Raw genomic sequence first — 25617 nt, 5'->3', positions numbered from 1 at the left:
GATTTGATTAATGGCACTGTGTTTGTCGTAGAGTGGATTTAATCTTCATAAATGGAGTAACTTCCTTGCTCTCTCTCTAGCTGTATAAAATATGCTTTGAATTAAGGTTGTTTCAGATTTATATGTATTTTCAGATAAAGCAAGCAAGCAACCAAACTTAATTACATCTACTTTAGAGTCACAGTCAGACATTCTCTACCACTTAGCAGTTGGTTAGAGCCTGCTGATAAAAACACCAAAGTTGTGGGTTCAATCCCTGTATTCAATCCCTGTATTGAATTAAGTGAATGTGGGGCCATTCACTTAAGAGTTGAACTTGATGATCCTTCTGGGTCACTTCCAACTCAGAAGATTCTGTGAACAAATCTTGCAAACTTTGTCTAAACTTTGATTAAAATTATATCCATTTTAAGCTTTAGGTCCATTTGATTAAACTCTTATAAACAAAATACCCTTTTATATAGAAAGATTTGACTTGGATTCCATACACTTTTATTTCTGGATTCTTCTATCAAGATCATGTTTTTCAACTTTTGAGAAAAAAAATATGAAGTGGGGAAAAAAAGATAGACTAAAAAAAAAAAACAAAACAACAAAGCAAATCAAAAAATATTATTGTATTTTATGATTAGAAGTGGATATTCTCAAGTGCCTTCCATAACAAAATGTGGTAAAACTGTTTAACTAGTTTTATTATTTCTCACATGTTTTGAGTTAGTGTTGCTACTTGCTTCAAACTATTTTAAAGTGAAACACTTTTGTGTGATTTCTCTGCTTGTGAATTTGCCACCCATCAAGCTTTCAATTTAATTTGGTTTTCATTTTCTCTACTAGAAAAAGAGACACTTGCAAAGGTTAATATAAGTAGCTAGTTTTTTGTCTTTCCTTTACTATTACTACACAGTAATTTAGAAAAATTTAATGCTACAGCAACATAGAACCTTCAAATGCATATTTCTGAATGTATAATTTCTCTTTTATCTCTAGCAAAAGAATGAGGAAAAATTCAGAAAGAAACTGGTGCCTGAATTGATATTTAAGAAATAGAATAATTGAAGGAAAATAATCTCTGTCATGGCAGCTTACAAACTGATGGTTACAGGAGGGCAAAATATTACACAATGCTTTTATGAAATGTGTTCTTCCTCTTATGTAATCTAGATAATTTTAGCACTACTGTGAATTCTCCTAAGCCATTTTTATCTATAGTTATACTAAAAATTTTTCACTAGTCTTTACAAAATACAGTGGCTGCAATCTTTTAAGAAATGAAGGATTCTTTTAGTAATGGTGATCTCTTTGACATCTACACTAAAATTATTGGGCTTATTTGTTTTTAATTTTTTATTCTAATTGCATTTAAGACATTTATATTCTTAGATTTTTTGTAGTTATTCAGAGGCAGAGATTTTTTTTTTCACTAGGTTATCTTGTTAGAGTTTTGTCCCACTTGCCATAAGGAAATATCATTTATTTATTTTCTTGCTAGTATACATATTCTCTATCAATATGTTCCTTTTCATTCAGCATCTTAACATATTGGTAATTTGGCTCTGTACCTACTGTTAACTAATTACTTCTATAGCCTCTGAAAAATTCTGTTGACGATAACTGGCAGCTTACTAAACTGAGAACACAAAATACCAGCCTGTCACTTAAAACTAAACGCAACTATTTTGTTATTAATTAAATTAATCTGCTTGGGAAAGATCTGATCTGTTTGGGAAAGAATAATTTACAAAGTAGAATCTTATGTGGTAAACAATTTTGTACACATTTAAGCATGTTAAATAAATTCAGTTTATCACCAGTAAAGATCTCTCAGAATGTTTTGAGATTGATAGGAGTAGCCTGTCTTGTATCATTCTGTAGTTGTAAAGATGTATTTTTTAAATGGGTTACCTTAGCCACCTTATCTTTCTCTTTTTTGCTCCCTGAGCACTTTTAATCACAGCATAAATTTGGACTAATAAAAGAGAGCATTTAATTTTTTTATTTAATTAATCACACATTTTATTAATTTCCCAAGTCTATCCAATATCCTTCAATCTGGAATTATTTAGGAGTGGGCAATACAATACTTCATCTCTTTATGCTTTGGAGTTTGCATTTAAATTGAAACATATGAAAAATACACAAGTTTTGGTTGAGTGTTAGACTTTGAGCCTTCAGTAAATTAAGACACTGCACAGTTCAGTATGTTTCATGTAAACAGTAGTTTAATAATTATAAATACCCTAAAATCTTTGCCTCTTCTGTTTATCCAGCTTTCATCTATCCCTATTTGCCTTCCCTGTCTGTTCCAATAATGATTGGCAATTTCCACTGCTTATCACTGGTAGTTCTGCCAAAAGCTGTGCCCCTTCCTTTTTGCTCTCACTGTATATGGAGGATATTCTGTGAATTAATTTGCAAAGCTACATTCTGTCCTTCAGATTCTGAAATCCATGTCAGAACTATAACAAACTGCCTATGAATAAGGACTAGACAAGTGACCTAATTACAAGCTCTTGCATATTTACATGATTAAAAGAAAATCTGTAATTATTAAAACCCTTTATGCTTCTCTGTGAGCCTGGAAATTGTATGCCAGGTTGACTTGGGTATGCTGGTGTGCCTATTGACAATGTCCTCCTGGCCTAGCTTGGTTTGTGTGACCTGTTGTGACATTGTACCTGTATTGAGTAGTAAGCAGGGGCAGGGACTGTTTTATTACATGTTTAGCACAATTTGTGCTCTAGTTCTCTGTATTTCATATACAGAAAACTTATGCCAGAGAATCAATATATTATCCATTGGTGCAAACTCAAGCAGACTTTAGCTCACTTTGTTCATGAAAAATTGCCAGCAGTTTCTGTATTAAATATCACTGGGAAAGACTTTCCAAATATAATGGTAGTGTTTACTTTGCCAGGAAAATATGATCCAAGGCAATGAAAGTTTCAGGAAGTAAAGCAGTGAAAATTGTCTATAAATCTTAAGCTCACTTGCTGTAGTATAGGCAAGAAGAATATATTCATGCACAAGCACACTGTTATAAGTGAAAAAGAGCTACCTAAAAGTTCTAGGACATCTTAAATAATATATAGAAATTACTTGCAACTATATTTTTTAATCCTTGTGATTTGTGTAAATGCTCTAATGCACGAGAATAAAACATTCTGAACTTCTACCTTAAGTAGTAAGCCACATGTACATTTAAAAAGAGAGATACATCTACTTAGCCAGTCTGAATTTCTCTTGGCCCTGTTCATCCTGAGGTTCAGCATTCCCTCTAAGTTAAAGCAGAGTTTTGTAACTGAACTGTCTGGTAACAAGGGCATTTCTGCCTTCTGGATAGTTTTTAGGTCAAGGGATCTGATTCACTTGTTAGTTATTCACTATTACCATGAAATCCTGCCTAGGGCTTTTAAGATTTGTGTCAGCATTCATCTCCATGACATCTTATGCAGGATTACACATCTTCATTTTACAAGTGTGCTTTCAATCTCCATATTCTCAGATTGGTTTTAGTTCAGTTTCATGATACTATTTCCCCTCTTGTTCAAAAAATCATCTTCTTAGCGTACAGATCCTTGCACTGTTTATATGGTATTCCTTTTAAATTCCTCTTTTGAACAAATTGTTCATAATATAGATCTCATTTCCAGAATGTGACATTCATTACTATTGTCTGATGGCTTAGAGTTATAAAGCACAGATTGCCCTAGAATGCAGGGCAGTGTGGAATCTCTGTAAAGCATTTTAGGATCATGCTCTGATATGACAGGAAATATCATGGTAGAATTGACTAAGAAGCAAGAAAGCATATATGGAAAAAAATGGCATTTAAGTTTGGATTCCTCTCCCAGCTCTATGAATTACGTATGTAAAGGTGGGTTAAGTTCCTGTACTCCCTTTATGCATAGCAGAACTATCTTCTGATTCTTAAGTTGCCCCCAGATAGATTTGTTTGCCTTAGACATCTACCGGAAGTTCTTCTCCTATTTTAATTCAATTTCTTACAAGATGTGTGCTTTCATCAAGGAACATATTGCTTACCTTTCCTCCAGTGGGAAATTTTGATGAACAGAAAGACTTCTGCCCATGCCAATTATCATATCAGGATCTTTTTCACCCTTTAACTGTCGCCGTTGAGCAGGATGGGAACGAAAGACTCCAAGTTAGAAGGCAAAGAGAATGAACTCTGATTTATTTCAAATGCACCGCTCTATATATAGAGAACATCATGCAGATTATTTTCATTGGTCTTAGAGTAAAAACACCTCAGACCATTGGTGTGCAGTGAATGACGCACAGTGGCAGAACACATCTATAAACAATGTGAACAACGAGATAGATTAGAGAATTATTTACATTCTTTCCCAACTGCTTCCCAGGCTCTCGCCTGGTTAGAAAACCTTTCTCTTTCTCTCTGACTGAGCTGAGAGTATCCACATTTACCTGTGTAATTGGAGGATAAATCCTATACCTTGTCTTCAAAGCTGTTGATTCAGTATGCCGGAACATTGATATTTCTTAGTCTCAGATCATGGTACAGCAATAGAAAGTTGTTGTCTAACAGACTAATGTAGTCCATTTTTTCCATTAAACAAGGATCCTTATTAGTACAGAATGATATGTACAATCTTAGTCAAGGTGCAACTGGTTTTCATCTTTATGGTTCAATCTCATAGAAATAAAATTTAGTGCTCTGGCTTCCTCTAACAATTGAACCTCTGTGGATTTAATTGTTGATATATACATCACTAATTTTTCTCCTTGACAGAATCAGAGCATGGTTGAGGTTGGAAGGGAGCTCTGGGAGTCATCAGGTCCAACTCCCCCTTTTCAAGCAGAATCTCATAGAATAAGTTACGGAGAATCATGTCCAAACAACTTTTGAATATCTTCAAGGACTTAGACCCTACAACTTCCCTGGACAAACTGTACTAGTACCAGGGCTCAGTTTCCTGCAAAGAAAAAAAAAAAGTTCAAACAGAACCTATTGTGTTTCAGTTTTCTCCCATTATCTCTTCTGTCACTGGACATGACCAAGCCTGGCTTAGACTTTTTTATATCCCCCTTCAGATATTTGTACACATTGATGAGATCCACTCTAAGCCTTCATTTGTCTAGGCTAAACTGTCCCAGCTCTCTCTGCCCTTTCTCATAGAAGAGATGCTTCAGTCTCTTAACAATTTTAGTGCCACTCTCTAGTAGCTCCATCTCCATCTTGTGCCGGGGAGCCCAGAACTGAACAGAGCATTCTTGGTGTGGACCCACCAGTAGTGAACAGAAGGGGATCCACCTCCCTTGACCTGCTGTTAACACTCCTCCTTGATGACAAAGAACTCTATCTTAATAGTAGCAGGTTCACCAAATAGGCATGCCACTAAGTGATCAATCCAAAGGAAATACAATGACACCAAGAGGATAATAGGCGTTTTTCAAGATTGCTGATGTCAAGCCTCTTTCAGTAATCAGAACTATAATTATCAGTGACTTTTCTGAGAACTTTTCTCATTCCCATAAATTTCTGAGCTGCACATTAATCTCTGTGTGTACCTCTGTGGTTGCACTGTTGTTGCAGAGTTATCCCATTTTGAAGTCAATTGCACTAACTGGAAGTATCCTGAAGATATTGTTTGAGTAAGGGATTCTGAAACCATCTCTAAGTAAATCTGAATATTTAGTCTTCTTGTTCCAAATAAACCTGGGAATGTTCAACTGGATTACTTCTGAAAATTGAAATATTAGAATTTTTTTGAGATATGTGTTTCGTATGTATATTCTCTTACTGACTTCCATCTCCTCTCTGTTATACTGTTGGTATAAGTGGTATGCAGGATGTAGATGTCATTGGGCATGCTCTACTTTTTACCTCCATGTACTGTGCATTAGTAGGACATATGTACAGTTACAGTGTGCTCACATCCTATCTCAGAATCTCTGATTATTTCTAAATATCCTGTAATTGCATTGCTGTAACGCTGATGCATTCTGACACAACTAATTAATAATGAATTACTTTTTTATTTCAGAATTGGGTTTTGTATGTGTGTATTTTTAAGATCTTTCTACTATAGTAAGTATGACTTGGATAAAGTATAGAAAAAACAAATTCAAGCAGTAAAACCTTTAACATTTGTCACAAATGAATTTCAAAATCTAATTTACTATCACAAAAAAAAGAGGTAAGTCAGATACTCAGTGAGATCTAGTAGTGCTCTAGCTAATGATAATGCTATTGGATAGAAAGTTATTCTGTTCAGAATTTTCAGTAACAGCAGTATAAAATACTAAGAAAAGTAGCTTGTTAAGAGAGTGTGGTTTTCAGTATTACCAATTTTATTTGAGCAAAAGTCTGCTCACAAAGAATTTTGTGTCAAAAAAATCTGCAAAATCAAGTTCACAGACATCTTAGGTAGAATTTAAATGGCATGAGCATAGGCATCTAAAGCTGTTGGGGGTGCCTTAGGGTATCCAAGGCATCTGTATGGGGCAGATGTGAGGCAGATCAAATGTGAACATCAACTGGACCAGCAGCTGGGTCACCAGGATATCCTTGGGCATGTCTCACTACATAACTGAATTGACCTTCTAGGGTGTGATCCAGTTTCACATTAAAACATCTATTTGTAAATGTCCACATGTAAACTGTCTGACTCTGCTGAAAAGCTGTGTTCCACTGATGGTGTTGACTAGATTTTCACTGCCCGTAATAGGAATTTAGAAATTTTACACAAATGCAGGATTATTAACAGGGAGCTGTATTCAATTCCTACTATATTTTCTTATATAGTTATTAATTTTACAGTAGAACTGACAGCATTTTTGGTTTTGTCTTGAATAATAATAAATGATCTTGTATTCTAGTATTTATTCTTGCCTATTCTGTCTTTTTTATGTATAGGTAAAATAGAGGGGGAAAAAATTTATTTTCCAAGTGTATTCTTTACAGAAAGATTATTTGGTATTTTAAATGTCACAATATTTCTTTTCTAGACAGAAAAGGGGAGTGCCCTACATGAAGCAGCCCTATTTGGAAAGGTGGAGGTAGTACGCATTTTGCTTGAAACAGGTAAATCTGATTTACAGGAAACACTGAACAAATACCCTTAATTTTCCTAATTTTGTGTAAGCCTCTTTAAGTTTTGGTTATACAAATTACTTTTCTCTTTATCAGCCTTTGCAAATCTAATCACGTGTACTTCTCATTAAAACAGTGTTCTTTTAGAATAAGAAATTGCTTTACACAGAGAACAAAGGTGATGTTCAGACTCAGAAATTCCATATATGACTCAGTGTATGCCACTGTATTCTGAGAATAAATGTATTATGAGAACAAAATGGCTACATAAAATTTTGTTATTCACTCTGAAAGGCAGCCAAGAATATTCTTTGATGTAGAGACCAGAAGATTCATGTTCACATTTATTTCCTTCAGTTAGCTATTCCTAGCATACATACCATTCTGCTTCTTCATTTCCCAGATAAACTGAGTGCCTGCAAAGAAAGGGGAAGGCACTGTGTCTCTGAGAATTGCATTTGTCCTGAAAGAAAAGAACAGGGATATAAAGTCCCAACAAACCATCTACTACAGAATAAGTTTCAGAATTGTTGTAGGTAAATTACTCATCTAGACAACTGTCTTCTCAGGTAAATGGTAAAACCAATGAGAATGAAAACACTTAGAAATAATTTCTTGCAGCTCTGTGAACTTCCATTACACTGAGGGATCTCATTGGTCTTTATTATCAGTTCTTGTGGTGTTACTTACATATTGCAAAAGAAGGTATATCCTAATCTCAACTAGTGTATCCCTGATCTCAGACCTGTTTTCAGAAAAAATAAAGGTCCTTCCAAGTTGCTCCTCTGTTTGGATGAAAAAGGAGACTGAAAGGGATCTTCACCTGCCGTCAAAAGGCAGGGCCTTTTTATTTCCTAAAAAAGGAAGGACTGGAGAACATCACACAAACATAAAAAGCCCTTTAGACCATAGAAAAAGCCCACCTTTTTCAGATTAATACATGTTACAGCCTCTACCAGCTGACAATTGTCGAGACAGTGGAGTAGAATCTTCACTATGAACTCCTTCAACCCCAAATGCTCTGCAGTTCTGCAACTCCCCACCTTCTGCCTTTTGTACCTAACAACCCCCTCTTTTCTAGTTCCACTTCAGAAAGAGTCAGAAGATGTTATAAGTAGCTACTAAAAGGAAAGATGTGAATTGGTGTGTCTGGCCTCTGAAAGTCAACTGCCACTGCCCAGTAATATTTTGGGTTTGTTTTCAGTGAGAAAGTTTTGTGTTTCTCACAAAACAAATTAGGAAAATGTCCATTGTTTCCATGGAAACTCCTACAAGGCAAAGATAGAGAGTCATGCAGTACCCTGTACAACAGGTTCTGATCCAGGGTAAGCCTCAAACTTAATTCACAGTTGAAGCTAAACTTTGTTAGCCGTATGGATGGTCTGTGAGGAAATCCTGTGGCTGTTCATAGTGCCTGTATACTACACATGGATATTTCAGTCTATTCGTGGCATGAATTTTGAAAATGTTGCCATGAAGTACAACTTCATTAACATATAGGTAAAAACTTTTTCAGTCTTGCTCCTGAAACACATACTGGTACTATGGACTAGAAAGTTCCCAATGAATTAAAGCAGTTTGGAGAGAAACGTAGGAAAAGCATTCAGAGAATTTCTTGGTTTTACAAAATATCCTTCTCAGGATGGCTGTTTAGGAGCAGTCTGTTAAAATAATCCCAAATTTGATTGCTTTATAACCCCATGATATACAGAAACATAAAAACCATCCATGTCAGCATATGACAAGCTTTAAACACAAATGTATCCTGTACTTCAGCTGTAATGCAGTTGTAAAACTACTTGATTCCAGTTTGTCAGATAATTCAGTCTGATATAACACATTTATAATCCGAAGAATTTATGGTTAAATATTCCACCACAGATCCATTTCTTTTTCAGGCATTGATACCAACATAAAGGACAGTTTGGGTAGAACAGTTTTGGATATACTTAAAGAGCATCCATCTCAGCAGTCTCTCCAAATTGCAGCTCTACTTCAAGGTAAGCCATATGCAATTACACATTTGTTAGAGACAATAGAGAAATATTATTGTATATAGTAATTTCTACTCCTTAAATGTTTCATTACACAAAGGAGCAGTCTTTTGATTTAAAAAGACTACTTGAACAACAATAAGTCTGAATTTCAGAGTAAACTCTTTCTTTTTTGCGGACCACTGACATTAGCATGGTGTATCGCTTACAGTTTTTAACATTCTTCATCACACCATAACATATTGTAATATTTCAATAGCAGTTCCATTAATTGTAATGATAACCTACAATTGAAATACTTGATTTGTAGCAACTAAATGACTGAAAGATGATGACAATTTTTCAAACTATTTAATTATATTTTTCATTTTCCTTAAATTAAAAAAAATAATAAACCAGGCAATATCTCTTGTTATTATAGGAGAAATAATAAGTTTTCCACACATGCATTTGTTCTCATTCCCCATCTTACTTTCATGGTGTAAGGCTGATGGAAGTTCATTGTTTACTTCAATCATTTACCCTAGAAGATGACAGTAAAGTGCTGAAACGTGAACTACAACACAACTCAGTGTTAAATGTAATTTCTTCTCTTCTATGAAATTTGTTCCCTGCATTTTCAGACAGAGGAGGTCCCTGCAGGTATCAGTGCTGCATCTTCATCTGTATTGATTATTCCCACCATTAAATAAGCCATTTTAATCAGTTCAGTGTTGGTTCTACACATGAACTAGCTCATGTTACAGGCTCCCTCATAACTGTAATTTATAAGAAGATTTCTTAGAAAAAAATTAGCTCATGTGGCCATACTGTGTCATTTCTTTTCTGAATAACTTCCAAACTAGTTGACCAGCTTCCATAAAGTTTTCCAGTAAGATGATGGACCGAAGATAAAAAGTTTCTATAAGTATAATGAAAATTTTGCAGGCTGTAGGAGAGGTATTCCTGTGAGGAGCAGATTCATGTTAGAGCTGAACCAGTTAACAGCTTGCCTTGAGATCCCCCTCTCTCCCTTCTTCCTATTTTCCTTTGCCTTTTCCCTCAATTCCCCCCTTCCTCCTCCCCTACTTCCACCTACACAATTCCCTGACATATTCTCCATTTACATGAGACTTCAAAGTGACTTGATTCAGTTCACGAACCAGTTGAATACAAAATATATATTTATTATATATATAAAATTAATTAAAAATAATATAAAAAATCTGTAACTATACTTTCTGTAGTTTTAATTAGCTGCCTCCTATGTGAGTCAGGTCTCAGAGTTACCTCTGTCCCAGGTAACTGACAGTAATGTGCATTGAAAAGTGGGGAGGAAGAAATGTGTGGGGATCATAGGACTTCCCCTGTCAGCAGAAGGGAGTTTCTAATTTGAGTCAGACTCAAACTTCAACCTTTAAGTCCTCACAGAACTGCAGCATGAACATATTACCATGCAGAGGAAAAGAGGATTAATGTCATACTGGAACTTCAGTGGCAGGAAAAGGGTCAGTCAGAGCTCCCACTTTCTTAGACATCCAAATCAATCATCCTTCAGGTATTAATCTAAGATTCATCATAAAATCCCATCACCAACTAAACTAATTTGAATTTTACTACCTCTTTATTGTTCCATTTTATCCTTATTGTGGTAACCTTGCAGTCTCAACCCCACCGATGAACAATTTTTTCAAGTACCCTTGCTCTATGAGTAATAAAGCACCACACTCCCTCCTGTGGGTTTCTCATGTTGATGGATCAGTACCTGCCCTCATTCTTTACCACACACACACAGAAAAATAAATATATTAATTTCAATCCTTTTTGTTGCTTTGACATGCAGTCTTTTTCAGAAGTGTACCTTGAAGTATAAAAATGAGTGCTTAGTAGCTTCAGCTCTTATTAGTGTGATGAAACTGTCTTGTAATGAGCAGCTGTTTATTTTTGCTCTCTGCCTATAATCAGAAGTGATGTGCAAGAATGAAAAATGGTTACAAAGATGCCATTCTGACTCTTAAGACAACATGAGGAGCTCCTTCAGAACTCACTTGGGGAACTTAGATAGATTCTTTTTCATCAGCAAAATGTTCACTGAACATTTATCCATAAAAGTTTGAGCTGAAGTTGAAAAAACCAGGAGTGTCAGGATTCAGTACTAGCACTACTGATGATGTAGTTGACCTACCCTCCTCTAAAAAGACAGCTGACTATACTCTTCACTAAAGTGTGGGTATTTATCCTATTGTAGCTGAAAAATCAGTGAAGCACTAGAATTTTTGGAATCCTGAATGTACTACAATTGAGTTTGACTTCAGTGCATAATGAATTCCATGCTAAGAAAGGGCAATTACTAAGAGCAATTTAGTGGCTTCCAAATACATTCCTGTTAAGGCTGCTGTCTTCAGATGGTGGTCTAGAGCAGCTTACATGGCTCTTTCATGTAGACTTATAGGAAATAGAAATTAAATTAATGATGTCAGACAATTACTGGCCAGATTTTTTAAGTTTCTTGCTAATTTTGTGCTTTATGCAGACATAGTGGCATAGATTTGTTCTTTCACCTTGTTGCCAGGATAGACTAAGATTTTATCACCAAGCATTCTCATTAATTTTTTCTGGTTCCCCCTTGCATTGTTCTGAGTGTCACTTTACAGTTTATAGTATTAACATAGCATAGTATTTGTCCCTGTCACAAAACATTAGCTTTCAAAATATAAAACAAAAGCTGAAAGATGCATGTGAAAAGGCTGGCAGAAATGGGCAAGGAAATTATGTGACTGGTATTACTGGTGGGCCTGTTATGCAGAGGGATAACAGAGTTGGAAGAAATGTTTAGAAAGAAAATGTGTTGGCTTTGAGGATATTTCTAAGAAGCTTCTTTGAAGGAGATAAAAGTAATTTCTGTGTTTAGAAGCAGTTAATGGAGGTAGTAACACTATATCCCATGAGCTGATACTAAACCCAATAGGGCTGGTAGCCTCCCAGAATCTAAGAATTGTGGATAGAAATTGTTCTTCTTATTTTAAAGAATATTTAGAAAACTAATTTTTACAGATTGCAGGTTTAAAGAAACAAGGCCTTTTGCCCATGAGGTTTTAGAAGTGATCCTAGCATTCTTGTGATCCTTATTTTACATATTTTCTCACTATCCTGAGAAAAGAGCAACAGACGTTTCTGCAGAAGTTTTTTTGTTTGTTGTTTTTTTTTTTGTGTGTGTGTGTTTGCAAAGGCTGCCATCTTTTTTGAGATCTTGGCACATTATCGGATAGAAGGAAAATAAATCAAAAGATCATTTTAAATGGCAGCCTGAAAAAGGCTGAGTAAGCTATGCAACACCTATTTTTTTTTTCTGCCTGTTAATTATAGTTGAAATTAATAGAAATGACAGTTTCAATTTTGCTTCTATGTTTTTTGTATATGTCACATAATTTTCTGTGTCTTCATCAGGTCTGAGTTGCATTGAACTCACTTAAAAATACTTATTAGGGTTTAGATTCTTAACATAGTAAGGAAGAAATAGCTGTATAAGTACTATGTACTGGAAGAGGAGAGAACCAGGATACTGTACCAAGCAAGGCTAGGCTACTGGATGGATTTCATGGGTGAAACAAGAGCACTCGGTGCTGAAGCAGTTAACAGTACTGGCACTTAGGGCTTTTATAATTAGGCATTGGAGATAAAAGGGATGTTGCCAAGGCTAGTAGGCCTAAAATTAAACCAAGCAGCTGTGTTTTAGTTTCAGCACATGTGAACGTGACGCAGGTGCGAGCTGTACTGTCTTTCAACTCTTTCTCCACAGCCCACTATGCTCTCTATTAGAATCTTGCTCTTTTACTAATTCTAGAAGCAGAGTTCTCATTATTATGAAACAAAGGAGATTGTAGATAAACAGATGAAAAATGGTATGAGCCCCAGTAAATGCTGCTGCATAGAAAGTATGGAGGGAGATACAGTGGAAAACTGTTTCCTCTCTTCTGCTGAAGCTGCTTAGGAACCTAACATTGTTTGTACCTGTTACCAAATTATTCATAAATGGAGAATACATAAGCAGCTGCAGAACCAGAACTCCTTTCTATTCCTCTCTGCTTAAATAGCTTTGGTGACATTAGCACTGGCTTGTTTTTCTTTTTTTTTTTTTTTTTTTATGTATTCTCTCTCTCTTTCTCTCCTGCTCTTTCTGTGGACAAGTAGATCTTCCATTCCCTTGAGTGCTGGAGGCCAGCCTCACTGGAAGAATGGAATAGGTTTTCAGTCAAGGATTTAATTATAGCTACATGGGATGAAAATAATTGAGATTTCAATTCCCCTTCATTGTTTTGGTTTTGTTTTTTATTTTTTATTTTGATTTGTTTATGGGTTCATTTTGTTTTTCTGGGGACTTTTCAACTTCTTCTATAGGCTCTTGTGCAAAGGCTGTAGAGCATTGACTGCATTCATGAATTCATTTAACTACTGTTGTTAAAACTGAAAGTTTAGCTGCACCTTTACCTATCTCACAATCATAGGAGTACTTCAGTGCCTGTTTCTCTTATCTTCCCTGAACACATGCACAAAAACATCTATTGATTTCAGCTTTCTCTGGGATTCAGCTTAACTTGAATAATTTAGAAATTGTCCTCTGAAATTTAGGAGACTGAAGTGAACCAGCCTCCATCTCAGCTTGTCTGTCACCTTAGCACACCTGATAATGGTAGGTACCAGTCAGTTTCCTGCTACTGCAGCTGCTTTAAAGAGAGGAGGAATTGGGTCACGAAGCCTCAGGTGGGTTCCTTCCCATGGGGGCAAGTGAGCTGTTTTGGGAGGAGCTTTTTGAGAGCTTCCTGGCTGGGGTAGGACTCAGTGGAGCTACAGAATCCTCAGACAAGTTCTGTAAGAGTCTTAGGGAGGGCAGAGGTTTTTCTGAAGATTGCTGCCCTTCAGGAAGATGTGAAGGAGATGTAAGCACCCCTCTGCAGGGATATTGGCTATGGAGGGGACTGGCTTCTGTATAAGTTTTATTTCTCTGATCTAGTTACTTGGAGAGTGTTCTGCTTAAAAATGTGAGTGTTCATATTTATATTCTGAATAAATTTGGCCATTTTTGATTTTCTAAGAGTTTTAAAAAGCCTTTTGGTCTCCTTAGGGAAGAAATGTTCTGGAAAGAATTCTGTGTGAATCTACCGCATGGCATGGCTGAAGTAGGGTATAAAAACAAAAGAAAGGTGCTTATGCTTAATTTAAAGGAAAATAAGGGTTAAAATAAGTTGTTTGGGATTTTTATTTTCCATTAAAATAAAAAGTTTTCTGAGGTGAATATAACCATTACTCTAAAAGCTTAGGTTTGTAAACAGAGCAAAACTCTCAACCCTACCAACCTACCAACTCAGTGAGAAATTAGGATCTAAGAGGAGCTGAAGATAAAGCAAGTTGTGCTTTTTGACTCCTTGGAAGTTCAGGAGCAGCTCTAGTTGAGCTGGGCCATGCTCTTTTTATGCTGGAGAGGCAGTTGTGTTTCTCTACTTGTATGTTTAGTCTTTCCCATCTCTTTGGCTTTGGCCTAACCGGTATTGCAGAACTTAAGAAAGCTGGAGTTCCAACTGTTTGAACTTCCAGAACTTGAGTTATATTCCCCACCGTTCTTATTTCCACTGCTGTGTGACCACTTTTATGGCATTACTTTTTGTGTACAGGACCCAATTTAGGTTGAGTGGGGCTTTGACAAATCTGGTAACCACAGAAAACAATCCTACTAAACAAAGTTTTTTGAACTCTTAGTATTAAGAGCTGCAGTAGTCCTCTCACTTTACACTGAGCTGTAAAGTTCATTCTGGGTAAGGTGAAGTAGTACTTACTTTTACAGAAGTAAAATAATCCATTGTCCCATTATGAATTTGACAGGTTGTGTCCTAAACAGCCTTGACTCTCCCCTGTGGTAGGAATGATGGGGTTTTCCTCTAAAGTTGTGTGAAACCACAGATGGGGACACTATTCTGGTCATGAAGTGGTATAAGTCACTAAGCTTAGCTTTGTTCTGAATTCTCTTTTTGCTTTGAGGAAAATGATCCACCGTGACCGCTTGAGCAGTCTCTCAAGCACTCAGCAGTGAGTAAGTTTGGGCAGAATTTGAAGATGGATTCCTAGCCAGCTGCAGGTGATTAGAATGCAGCTGCTGGTGAAAGCATCCGGTGCTTTTGTGTGGTTTTATTTTTGGCTCTTGATACAGATCACCTGTTCTGTGTCTCTTTCTCTGAAGTATTACAGGTATTACACTTACCTAGACTATAAGCCTCTTTGAACTGAGGCCCTGTCTTTATCTCGTATGTATCTGCTAGAATTTTCAATAGCATAGACCAAATTAGGAGTAGTAGTCCCACAAAAGCCCAAAGTTTCAAGGGTTGCGCTCTCACAACGTTGGCATGCTACCAGCCTGTTGTAAGCCTTTTGTACCATACCTTGCAAGAGCCAGCTGTAAAGGTTTTCTGGAAGGAACTCTGTGTTTTTTGAAGTAAATATTTAAGACTTATGTTGAACTTGGGATTTCCTCTTCAGAACTAGCCTCCAGGAGGTAAGTGCATTGGTCTGGAAGTGGGGGCTCACAAAGCACAAAAATAGAGAAGTATTTTAAAACCACAGTCTTGTATGATTATGTGACAACAAGGTTAGAGTTCTTCACAATATCTCCTTCATTTCCTCTGCTAATTATAGCTGTAATAATCTAATAATTGTAACATTTACCTAACAGAATTACATTTCCTTTTGGACAGTTGCATAATTACCAAGAAAACATTTTTCATACATGAATTTCTTTTTTCTTTTAGTTTTCCTTGGGTATGGCTTGCTTTTTATCTTATCCACATCTTGCACATTAACTTGACAAATACTATCACTGACAGAGCTGGAAAACATTCCAGAGCATTTTGTCATGGTGTTAGTTTTCTCATGGACTCCTACAGTTCATCTTTGCTTTCAGACCCACACACACACAAAATTTTCATATGATGAAATTTATGGCAGATTATGCCAGGGACCACTGCCAGTCATTAAACTTAATATATGGCACTTTCAAATCACACAAAATTTTTTTAAAAATACCCCAACAATCTGCAGAGCATTTTGAAACTGCATGCTGTTCTATGCCATTTCCAATTTCAGTTTCTCAGATGTCTATTTTATCACAGATTGTATTTGGGTTTTGGGATTTTTTATTTAATCATGAGTAACAGCAAGCTAAACAAGTGCGTTGTAGACTGTAGAAATTAAATCAAGGAGATTTCACTTCCCAGAAGCTCCTTAGTCCTGCAGTGTGATATTGATGAAAGACGTTATTGTACTTTGTTGCTCTGTGTGTTGCAACATATGCTAGTGTGGTTACTACTGGTATCACAGTTAAATTATTTAAACAATTTCATAAACTCAAGAAAATGCAGATGCAGAATAACTGCCCAAATTGAGAACCAGTTACTCTGCTGGAAAAACAAAAAAAAAAACCTGCCACTGTGGCATAAATTAATTTCTTATTTATTAGTGCACTGCAATTCATTAACGTTTTGGTCTTCTGTTGGAGTAGCTTGTGTAGAAAAGCACATGGAAATAATGTAGATATTTATAAGAAAAGAACATTAATGAAATTGAAGTTTAGCACATTCATTATTTCATGTTTTTCTGTTTTTATAAGCATTGTTGTGAATGTGGGGCAAGGGAAGTTTTAAGGAGAGAAAGTAAATTTCAGCACACTGCTTTTTAGACTGCTATTTTAAGCTAAATTTTAAGGATTGCTTTTTGATTTTCCTCATGTACTCTATCTGCGCTGCAAGCAGAGTGTTTGGCTTTCTAAACAATGTCAATGTTTGTATGTGTTGTGAACATCCTGAATGTCTTGACAAAAAACTCTCCACAAACTTAGAATAAAAGTCTTTTTTAACTGTAATAATGTAATAGAACAGTTATGTTGATATTTCAAGGAGACAAGAAAAACACAGGAATAGTCTCAACTGATTACCCTTACAATTAGATTTCTGTAGCTGTTTCCACAAATTGGAAGACTGACCATTTTAGTGTTTTACAGTACTTTCAACAAATGACTGCCTTGCAGCCGTGTTTATGAATAATTATTATTACAAGGTTGTAATAGTAATGTTTGCCAATGACAATATTGATATTCATAATAATGTTATTGTTATTATTATTATTAATAATTATTACAGGGTTGTAATATGAAAATTTGAAAAGTCTTTAATGAAAAACGAAGTAGCAAATGTACTTTAGATTGAAATAATCCCCCTTCATTCCGAATTTTAAGTGTATTTGTATCTTTAACTTGCAGAATATATGGAAACAGGAAATGCAAGTATTTCAGAGGAATGCCCACTGGAATGTGCAGAACATCAGTCTTGCGTTTTGTCCCCAGAAGTTCCTCCGTCTCCAAAGGCTAAAAGTAAATACATGTACTCTGTGAATGCAAAAGCTGTACTGAATTTCTCTTTAATATTAATGTTCATACAAACTTATAAAGTGGAAAAAAAATCAAGAAAGTTATTGATATCAAGTATGGGGTTTTTTTTCCTACCATGAATCACCAATGACTGCATACACTGTAATCCATGTCATATAGAAAAGCAAGGAAATGTGTTCTCAGAAGGGACAAATCACTAATGGTTTACAATGTACTGCATTGTTGGTCTTAAATATTTTTAATTTATCTGACCTTATCCATTGCATAATCAAGTAAAACAAAAATACTAAATATGTTGAAATACTCTGCAGGTATTGTTTACATTTGGGTTAAAAATGGAATTTACTTCATTTTCCCCAATGAGCTCATCTACCAATTGTTTCACATTTGGAAGCCTCTTTCAAAGGTCACAAATGTACTGCTCTTCCATTTGTCTTTTAACACAGCTTTCATACACTGTAGCAGTCACTTGTGTGCACGTGCTTTCATTTTATGTTCTGATTCACCATTTCGACACCACAACCACTAAAACAGGGCATTTCCTGAGCGTGATGTCTTTCATGAAAGTCATCCTCCTGTAGAACCAAACCTGTCTTCTGCCTTCAGTAATCATCCAGAGTGAATGTAATGGACTGCCGGCAAATAACTGAGCCTGTCCTTGGTTTTGTTGTTGTGAGTTTTGCTTAGTAGTGATTTTTTGTGTTTGTTGGGTTTTTTTGTTGGGTTTTTTTAATCTTTTTTTAACATGTTCTTTTTTTCTTTAACATGTTCACTAGTAGAGTTTTTATTCATGAGAGAATGAAGCTTCCTGATGCATGTCAGGTTACAATCTTCATGGTAATAGTGAACAAATGCTGTAGTTCCGACAATATTTCCCATTGGGGTACTTAACACATATGTGGTGTGTGAAGATAAATAGTCCCTTTGAGATTAGCAGGATTGTGAAGCCAGCTGTGCAATAGAAATGTCTGTCCTGAAATTAAGTAGCAAATATTTTTAAAATATGCTTTACTTTTTAACAATAAGGTCATGATCTCACATTCCTTATTTCCTCTTACAAGGTACAAATAATGTAAAACATGCTAGCTGGCTTTTGCTTGTCTATTGTGTAATCTGATACTAAAGGAGAAATATTGTACTTGATCGTGCTTCCCATCCATCTGTCTGCCATTCACTGACAAGCTAATTTCAGATAATTTAAACCAACTTTGGAAGAGGGAAGCAGTATCAATTACCTTTCTTTCAGGAAAATAGGGAGCTGGATAGATGTGAAAGACTCTTATTAGTACCTGCCCTGAAATAAATAGGCAAAATCTGTCTTTTATGTATTCTGGCTGCAATCAGCCAGTCAACTAGCACACTCTCACCCAGGTCAGTCCAGTTTTGTCACACAGAACTCATTCTTGCCCAGTAAGAAATACTGCAGGCCATATGTGGGAGAATGTGGGACTGGGGATATGAACATGGTTCTGTAGGAAGCAGTACTTCTGGTTCTTTATAGCACACTGTATAATGATTTTAGAATAGTTTTTAATATTTAGGTATTTTACTTCCAATTTTTAGTTATAATATGAATCTGGAATAATTTCAGTTTTCTAATTAAAAAGCAGAATATAAATAAACCTGATTATAATTTTGCTTAATTTACAAGTTTTCATGCAAAGCTACCATTAACTAAGAGTTCGGAATGCAAACTTTGTTAGATTTCAAAAAGCAATTAAATGCTTTTAATTATCAACTTCTTGTCTCTGAAAATTTTGGTAATAACTGGCCATGGTTATACTTTAAATATTGAGTACTTGTATTTACTTAGCATAGCAAACAGTAACTATGAAAAAAAAAATGAAACAAACAGAGCTCTAGACCAAGAAGATACAGTTTTATCAGTGGATTCAGTAGTTATGTGAGTGTACTTAAGTGTGTTTTATGTATGCTGAGCTTAATATGCTCACTCTGATTTTCCTTTTCAGCATTTTATTTCCAAAGATGGAGTAACATGGAAGCATCTGTATTTTATCAAGTCTAAGCACTGCAGTTTCCACCAATATGGCTGTTGTAAACCTAGTTAAAAAAAGGGGTTTCTTACTTGCTCTTGGAAACTCTTGGCCTTCTTCATTTTTCATTGCTATTACTAAAGGTAGCTGTGTAACACACACAGAGTACATAATCAGAACCCAATGTGGTTGATCATAATGAGTAGCTTTTCAGTCTGTGGAGGCCTTGCTGCTGCCAGTGGATTATTTGCAGAATGGTTAGCAATGAATGTGATTCTAGTACTTATTACTACCACTATTTCCAACAGTGGTCTTCAGTATAGACCTAGAAAGCCTATTGTCTTACTGTTCTCGTAGATTTCTTAACTAAAGAAATCTGATAAATTAAGGAGAAAACATGAAACGGTGCAGAAAGCACTGAATGTGAGTTTCTGATAGACTGCTGTAGGAAGGCATGTTTTAACCCATGTGTAGGATTTGCCCAGTATATTCTTCCACTATTCCATTTAATCCTGGGAGAGTGAGAAAGAATTATTCATAAAGCATAGTTGCTTTGATGGGGGAGATATGCATTCTTAGTCACTCACAGTTTACAGATCTTATGTAGTGTATTAATTAATTACAGCAGCAAACATTAACCCGATGCAGAGTATGGGATATTGGTTTTGTATGTTTGTAGAAACTTTCCTTTCCTGGATTAATTTAACATTCTTGAGTAGTTGCTATTTCTGTAAATTTTCAGGATTAGAAAACATAGAAAGGGTAAGTATGTATTCATCCTAATTAAATGCAAGGTATAGGGCAATGCAGAAGTATGTAGATTGCCTCAAGCAAATTCCTAGCCTGGAACAAGATGCCATTATTTTTGAGCAGAGAATAGTGCATGAAGATCATTGTTTAGAAGATAAGGTATGGAAAATAACAGATAATAAAGTTTAAAGAATGTGCATTTCCTTTTTAGGCATAAATTACCCCGGTATTCTAATTACTGACTAATGGTGTGTCTGTTTTTAAAGGTGAAGCTGTGACTGGAGAATTATCAAAGCTCTTAGATGAAATCAAATTGTGCCAAGAAAAGGAATACTCTTTTGAAGATCTGTCTCATACACTGTCAGACCATTATCTGGAAAATTTTAGTAAAGTATCAGAGGAAGATCTTATGACCAGTGGAAGCCAAACCAAGCTTAATGTAGTAAGTAAGATGGGATACAAGGACAATGTATTCAGTTACATCTGATTTATTTATAGCACATCCAAGAAAGAAATAATAAAAGAGTGAGAATAGTACAAGGTTAACATTATAATAAAACAAATATAACATGTGCTTCTTAGAGATTTAGAATGTAATGTTCACTTCATTTCTCAAAGGTATTGCTTACCACACCTCAGAATGGCTTTTTATGTCACCACCAATACATTCAGATTACTTATTTTGAGCATGACGAAGGCAAGAAAGGGTTTTTTTTTTGTGGAATCAGTGGAGATCAGTACATTCAGTACTCTACTGAATACTAAATGTTAACAGAATCTGATCAGGTATGCCCCCAAAAGAACCAGCTAAACACCCTCAGTTATTTTTCGTCTACATTTTATTACTATATAGCTTTCTTAGTAGCCTAATGGTATTGAAGACTGAATCTCTAATACAGAAAATTGTGGTTGTGATACTTCAGTGATTTTCAACTACAGTTGAAGATAACTTCATTGCTACTAATATTATTAATAAAGTACTCTAGGATTCTTTTTTTCTTTACTGTAACAAGGCTGCTTTTTTTCTTTTTTTTTAAATTAAATTCTCTTTCTCAGTAGGTTTCCTGGTTTCAGCTGGTTTAGGCTTAAGCTTAAACCATGGCACTAAATAAATGTGATTGCCCAGAGAATAAAGCAGAGAACAAAGGAAAACTGCTAAGTTCTAAATTTCAGTTAATGTTTTTCATAAGTTAAGAAAAATTATGCTCATTTATGCGAGGAAAACCATAGCAAGTTAAAGACTTTCATGTTTTGGAGGATTTATTACAACTTATAGAGACAAAATGAGATTTTAAAAGATGTGTAGCTACCCTGAAATGCCGTAGATACTTTTGTAAAGCCCTTTTAGATGTTTGAATGTTAGATACATAACTCATATTGAACTCAATTTGAACAAGATACTAATCCCATTTAATCATTTTTAGACATTTGTCTAGTGTCTCTCTGAATTTAGGTGCTAACTGCTATTTAAATCTTCTCAGCTGCTGTTTTGCAGAAAATGTATTCCATATAAATCCATCTGCTCAGGCCTAAATGAAGTACAATGTGAATAGAAAGTATTCAGACCCTAAATCTGTAATTTCTGTGACAAGGAAATATAAAGGTAAATTAGGCAATATATTTTTTAGATATTTCATATTGAACTAGATGTGGAAACAAATCTTCAAAACTGGGGACTGTTTGAAGCATTTTATGGTGCTTTCCTGCTGGGGCATCCAGCTTTTCTTTTAGAGAAAACTGTAATCAGGATGATGGGTGTGCACTCCCAACATAAAGTTAGGATGGAGGGCAGAATATGTTTTGCCTTGCAGTAAACCCTGCTATACAGATCTGTATGGAGAGGACTCTGTTGTGATGTGAGATTTTCCTGTTTGTTCTAAAGCATCCATTTAATTTTTAATGTATGTTAGGGTTATTCAGTCCGTTCAGTTGTTACCTAGCAGCCTTGCATAAAAAAATGAAAGTTGCTTCCATTTTGACACGTCTTTTAACTTTGGGCAGGTGTTGCCTTCCCTTTGTGTTTAGGTTCACTGTGTAGTACATGGGTGATATGAAAATCCACATTCTCTGTAAGGGGCCATGAAAGAGTAATTGGGAAGAAGCACTAAAGTGAAGAGATATGTTTAGCTCAGAAAATGATTGCAAAGGTGAATGCTGCCAAACTGCTCTGAGGGCAGGACCAGCAAGTATAGTCAAGGAAGATGTGTGACAGTACAGTGATGATTGAAGAAACTTAAATGAATGTTTATGTATAAGAATGTGAAGATATAGAGAGAAAGAAGTGAAGATGTATATATGTGGAGAATCAGAAATAGATTCCTTGTATATGTATTAAAGAAGAGAGGTTCTTGCAGCTTTTTCTTACTTTACTCCTCCATGGGAAGTTTCTGTAAGAATCTCAGTAGGTTAAGTGGGTTCTTATCTGTTGTCTGCATTTATTCACCTCACATTTGCTTCTACTACACATGCCAAGACCCTTTGAAAGCACAGGACATCCTGTGGAGTCTGTCTGGAGCACAGACTCTTTCTGCTGGACTGAGTGTTGCCTTTCTCGGTTATCAGCTCCAACAGAGGGCTGGAACCACACCTGGTGTGCTTCCACAAAGGAGCAGTTACTTCAGGTTCATATCAGCAGATTTTTCCTAACTTTCACTGCTGACTGTGCTGACATCAGCTTTGAAGAGGTGTAGAAGTTAGCTCCCTGTTGATAATGTGTTAGGTGGTGCCATTTCCTGAATTAATGTCAATTCCAGAGATGATGACTGTTGAAGGCTTTTCAATTTCATGTAGTTCAGCAATCTGAAAAGTCTCCAAATCCCAAGTCGTGCCACTTTGTGACCCTTAGGGAGATTCTGCAAAGGCACTGGCTGTGTGGAGACATCTGAATTTTTTTGCATCATGCTATTGTTCAGAGAAATAGGGGGCCAAGACTGGGGAATTTCTGATTTGAATAGTAACTTGTGGATCATAAACTTAGGAAGCTGGAGCAAGGAGCATCAGGAGCCACCTCCTGAGGATAGCATAGGCTTGGGAAAGAGAAGGCATCAGGAAGCAGAGTGTATTTAAAAGCATTTTTTTTAACAATTGGCTCTTTTCAGGAGGGCCAAAACTGCTGTGGCTCAATGAGGTTATGGTTGATTTGGGACTGCAGAAAGGAGTGTCTGTCTATGCAGAATGCACAGCCTGGAATTCTGTCCTGAATTTTAACTGCCAACCTCTATTGTTTGAAACAGTGGGGCTCACAGTTTTTGTTTAGTGTAAGGGTAGTGTGAATGCCTGCTTTTTAATACAATAACTTGCCAGTAAAGGCTTCATCTGGAAAAGTAGTGTTTAATTCTATCCATGGCAGAGGAGTGAATTTCAACATTGGTTTTATAGTCTCCCTGATAAAATGTGGCTCATCAAGCTGTGATCCCTTCTAGTATTGTTTCTGCATTGTACAGCCAATGGAAAAATACCAGTGCAATCTGGAAAGAAGGACTTTGGGTGCCTTGTTCACAGGCACATTCTCTTCCTTTTCTGGTCTTAGGCATCTTGCATGGTTTGTTGCTCAGTGATACTGCATTTGTAGAATTCTATGCTTTCTTTGAAAGAAGTGGGTTGGAAGCCTTTTAGGTCCAGGACAGAATTCATTCCTCCATTTGCTGTGTTATTAGACAGATAGTCATCCAACAACCTAAAAAGTTGTTCTGGAATGTTTGTAATAAGAAACTACTTCTTTTCATCAAATTTTGCATTGAAAACAACACATGTTTTTATTACTTTATATGTTTCTATTGGCCAGGTGTGTGATTTCTGACAAGGCATTAAAACCCCAGAGATTTATGTGCTTACAGTATTTTGAAGTCAAATAGGAAGCAGAGTTTGCACAGCTCTGAGATGAGGTAAAAAAAAAAAAAAAAAGAAAAGAAAAAAGAAGCTGTTTGGTTTAGTCTTCCGAGTTCCAAATTACTAATCAGCTTTGACTCTTAAATTTCCTTGGGACATGGAGGAGATGACTAGGAAAATTGATGATGAAGATCTTGGGGACTAGAGGGCATGACATTTGGGAGAGGGAAAGTACAATGGAGCAGTAAGTAGAAGTAAGGACAGTAACAGTAGACCCATAATGTAGGCATAAATAGGAACAGATCTAGAGATGAGTGAAAATGTCCCCACAGGATGCTTCCCTTCCAGAAGTTGAAAGGGGAACTGTGACAGAAGAGCAGACTGTCTTAGCTTCCTGAATGGGAGGGAACAATTAATGAAGAGGGAGGAAAAGACTGAATGCTGAACAGCAGTTAGTCAGATGAGAGTAAGTTAATGTTATCTTTCAATTTGAAGAGTACATTATAAATGATAAACTAAAGGAAGTCAAAGCTGCACTGGAAATACCATAATTCAAAGGTTTTCTTCTGCCACTCTGGCTGTGTTTGGTGTGCTGTCATGCAAAATATGAATGCCATATTTCCTAGTCTGTCTTTCCCAGTCATTAGAACATGTACATTACAACATAGCATGCAACAAGCCCCTGTTCATTGTCTCCACAAAATTAAAGGCCAGATTGAATAGAGTTTTGCAAATCTACTTGAGGGAGAGCTCCAAAAGGCATTAATATAACTATGCTTCCTTTTAGTTGTAATTCCTAGTATTTCTTAATGACTTGTATTCTGAGTGGGGTTGATGATCAATTCATAGATTTGTGTCTCCAGTTCCTGTCTTTGTTTTTTCCATTTTGGTCATTGTGACTCAAATGTACTTTTTAGTTGACCTATGTATGCAAAGGCATGGAAAGCCCTGACTGGTGCTGCATAGGCAAGACTGGGAAGCTTTATACTTGTGTATTGCTCAGTGCCAACATATTACAGTTTTTTTTATGTTCCCTAGATAAAAATCTTCCAAAAAACTAGAATTTGATTGTTCAGTGAATCAGAAAAAAACTGTGCTTCAAAACATATTTCAGAAAACATGAGATGGAAAAAAATATAGGAAATGTCTTGATTTTATCACAGTTCGGTTAACTAAGATGTTTCCTTTTCAAACTGAATTAAGTGTGATTGCAGTTTCAGGTTTGTTTTTTTTTTTTTTTTTTAAGTATAATTAAAAAAAATATTTATTTTCCAATAGATGGCAGTCTGGTTCAGTAACTTCAAGAACAAAAGCAACCATCTTATATAAGAATTTTCCAACTTTTTTCATTGCTGTGTTAAAATTGTGCATTTTAACAGAGTTGATAGTCCAAACTGTTTCCAAATGAACACCTTACATTCCTCTAGGAGAAAAATTTATGGAACACCATAACATACATTTAAACTACAAACTAAAACATCAGGACTAAATTTAGACAGACTAAATTTAGTATATCATGACAAAGAGGTTACACACCAAGTGTGCATTCAAAGAATCTGTGTGAATTGA

General features: G+C 35.8%; 1 protein-coding gene across 2 annotated transcripts in view; it reads left to right on the top strand.

Annotated features, from left to right (window-relative positions):
* The window catches only part of ANKS1B (ankyrin repeat and sterile alpha motif domain containing 1B), a 396607-nt gene that overhangs the window by 50886 nt on the left and 320104 nt on the right, over positions 1 to 25617 (top strand). For both annotated transcript variants that reach the window (XM_053943037.1, XM_053943036.1), the window contains exons 5-8: positions 6988 to 7063; positions 8971 to 9072; positions 17348 to 17458; positions 20487 to 20662. In XM_053943037.1, coding sequence (XP_053799012.1) covers positions 6988 to 7063; positions 8971 to 9072; positions 17348 to 17458; positions 20487 to 20662 — 465 coding nt within the window. The remainder of the gene's footprint in view (positions 1 to 6987; positions 7064 to 8970; positions 9073 to 17347; positions 17459 to 20486; positions 20663 to 25617) is intronic.

This window comes from Vidua chalybeata, chromosome 5 (genome assembly GCF_026979565.1).
Source record: "Vidua chalybeata isolate OUT-0048 chromosome 5, bVidCha1 merged haplotype, whole genome shotgun sequence".
Lineage (NCBI taxonomy): Eukaryota > Metazoa > Chordata > Aves > Passeriformes > Viduidae > Vidua > Vidua chalybeata.
This window is presented reverse-complemented; position numbering and strand designations above follow the sequence as displayed.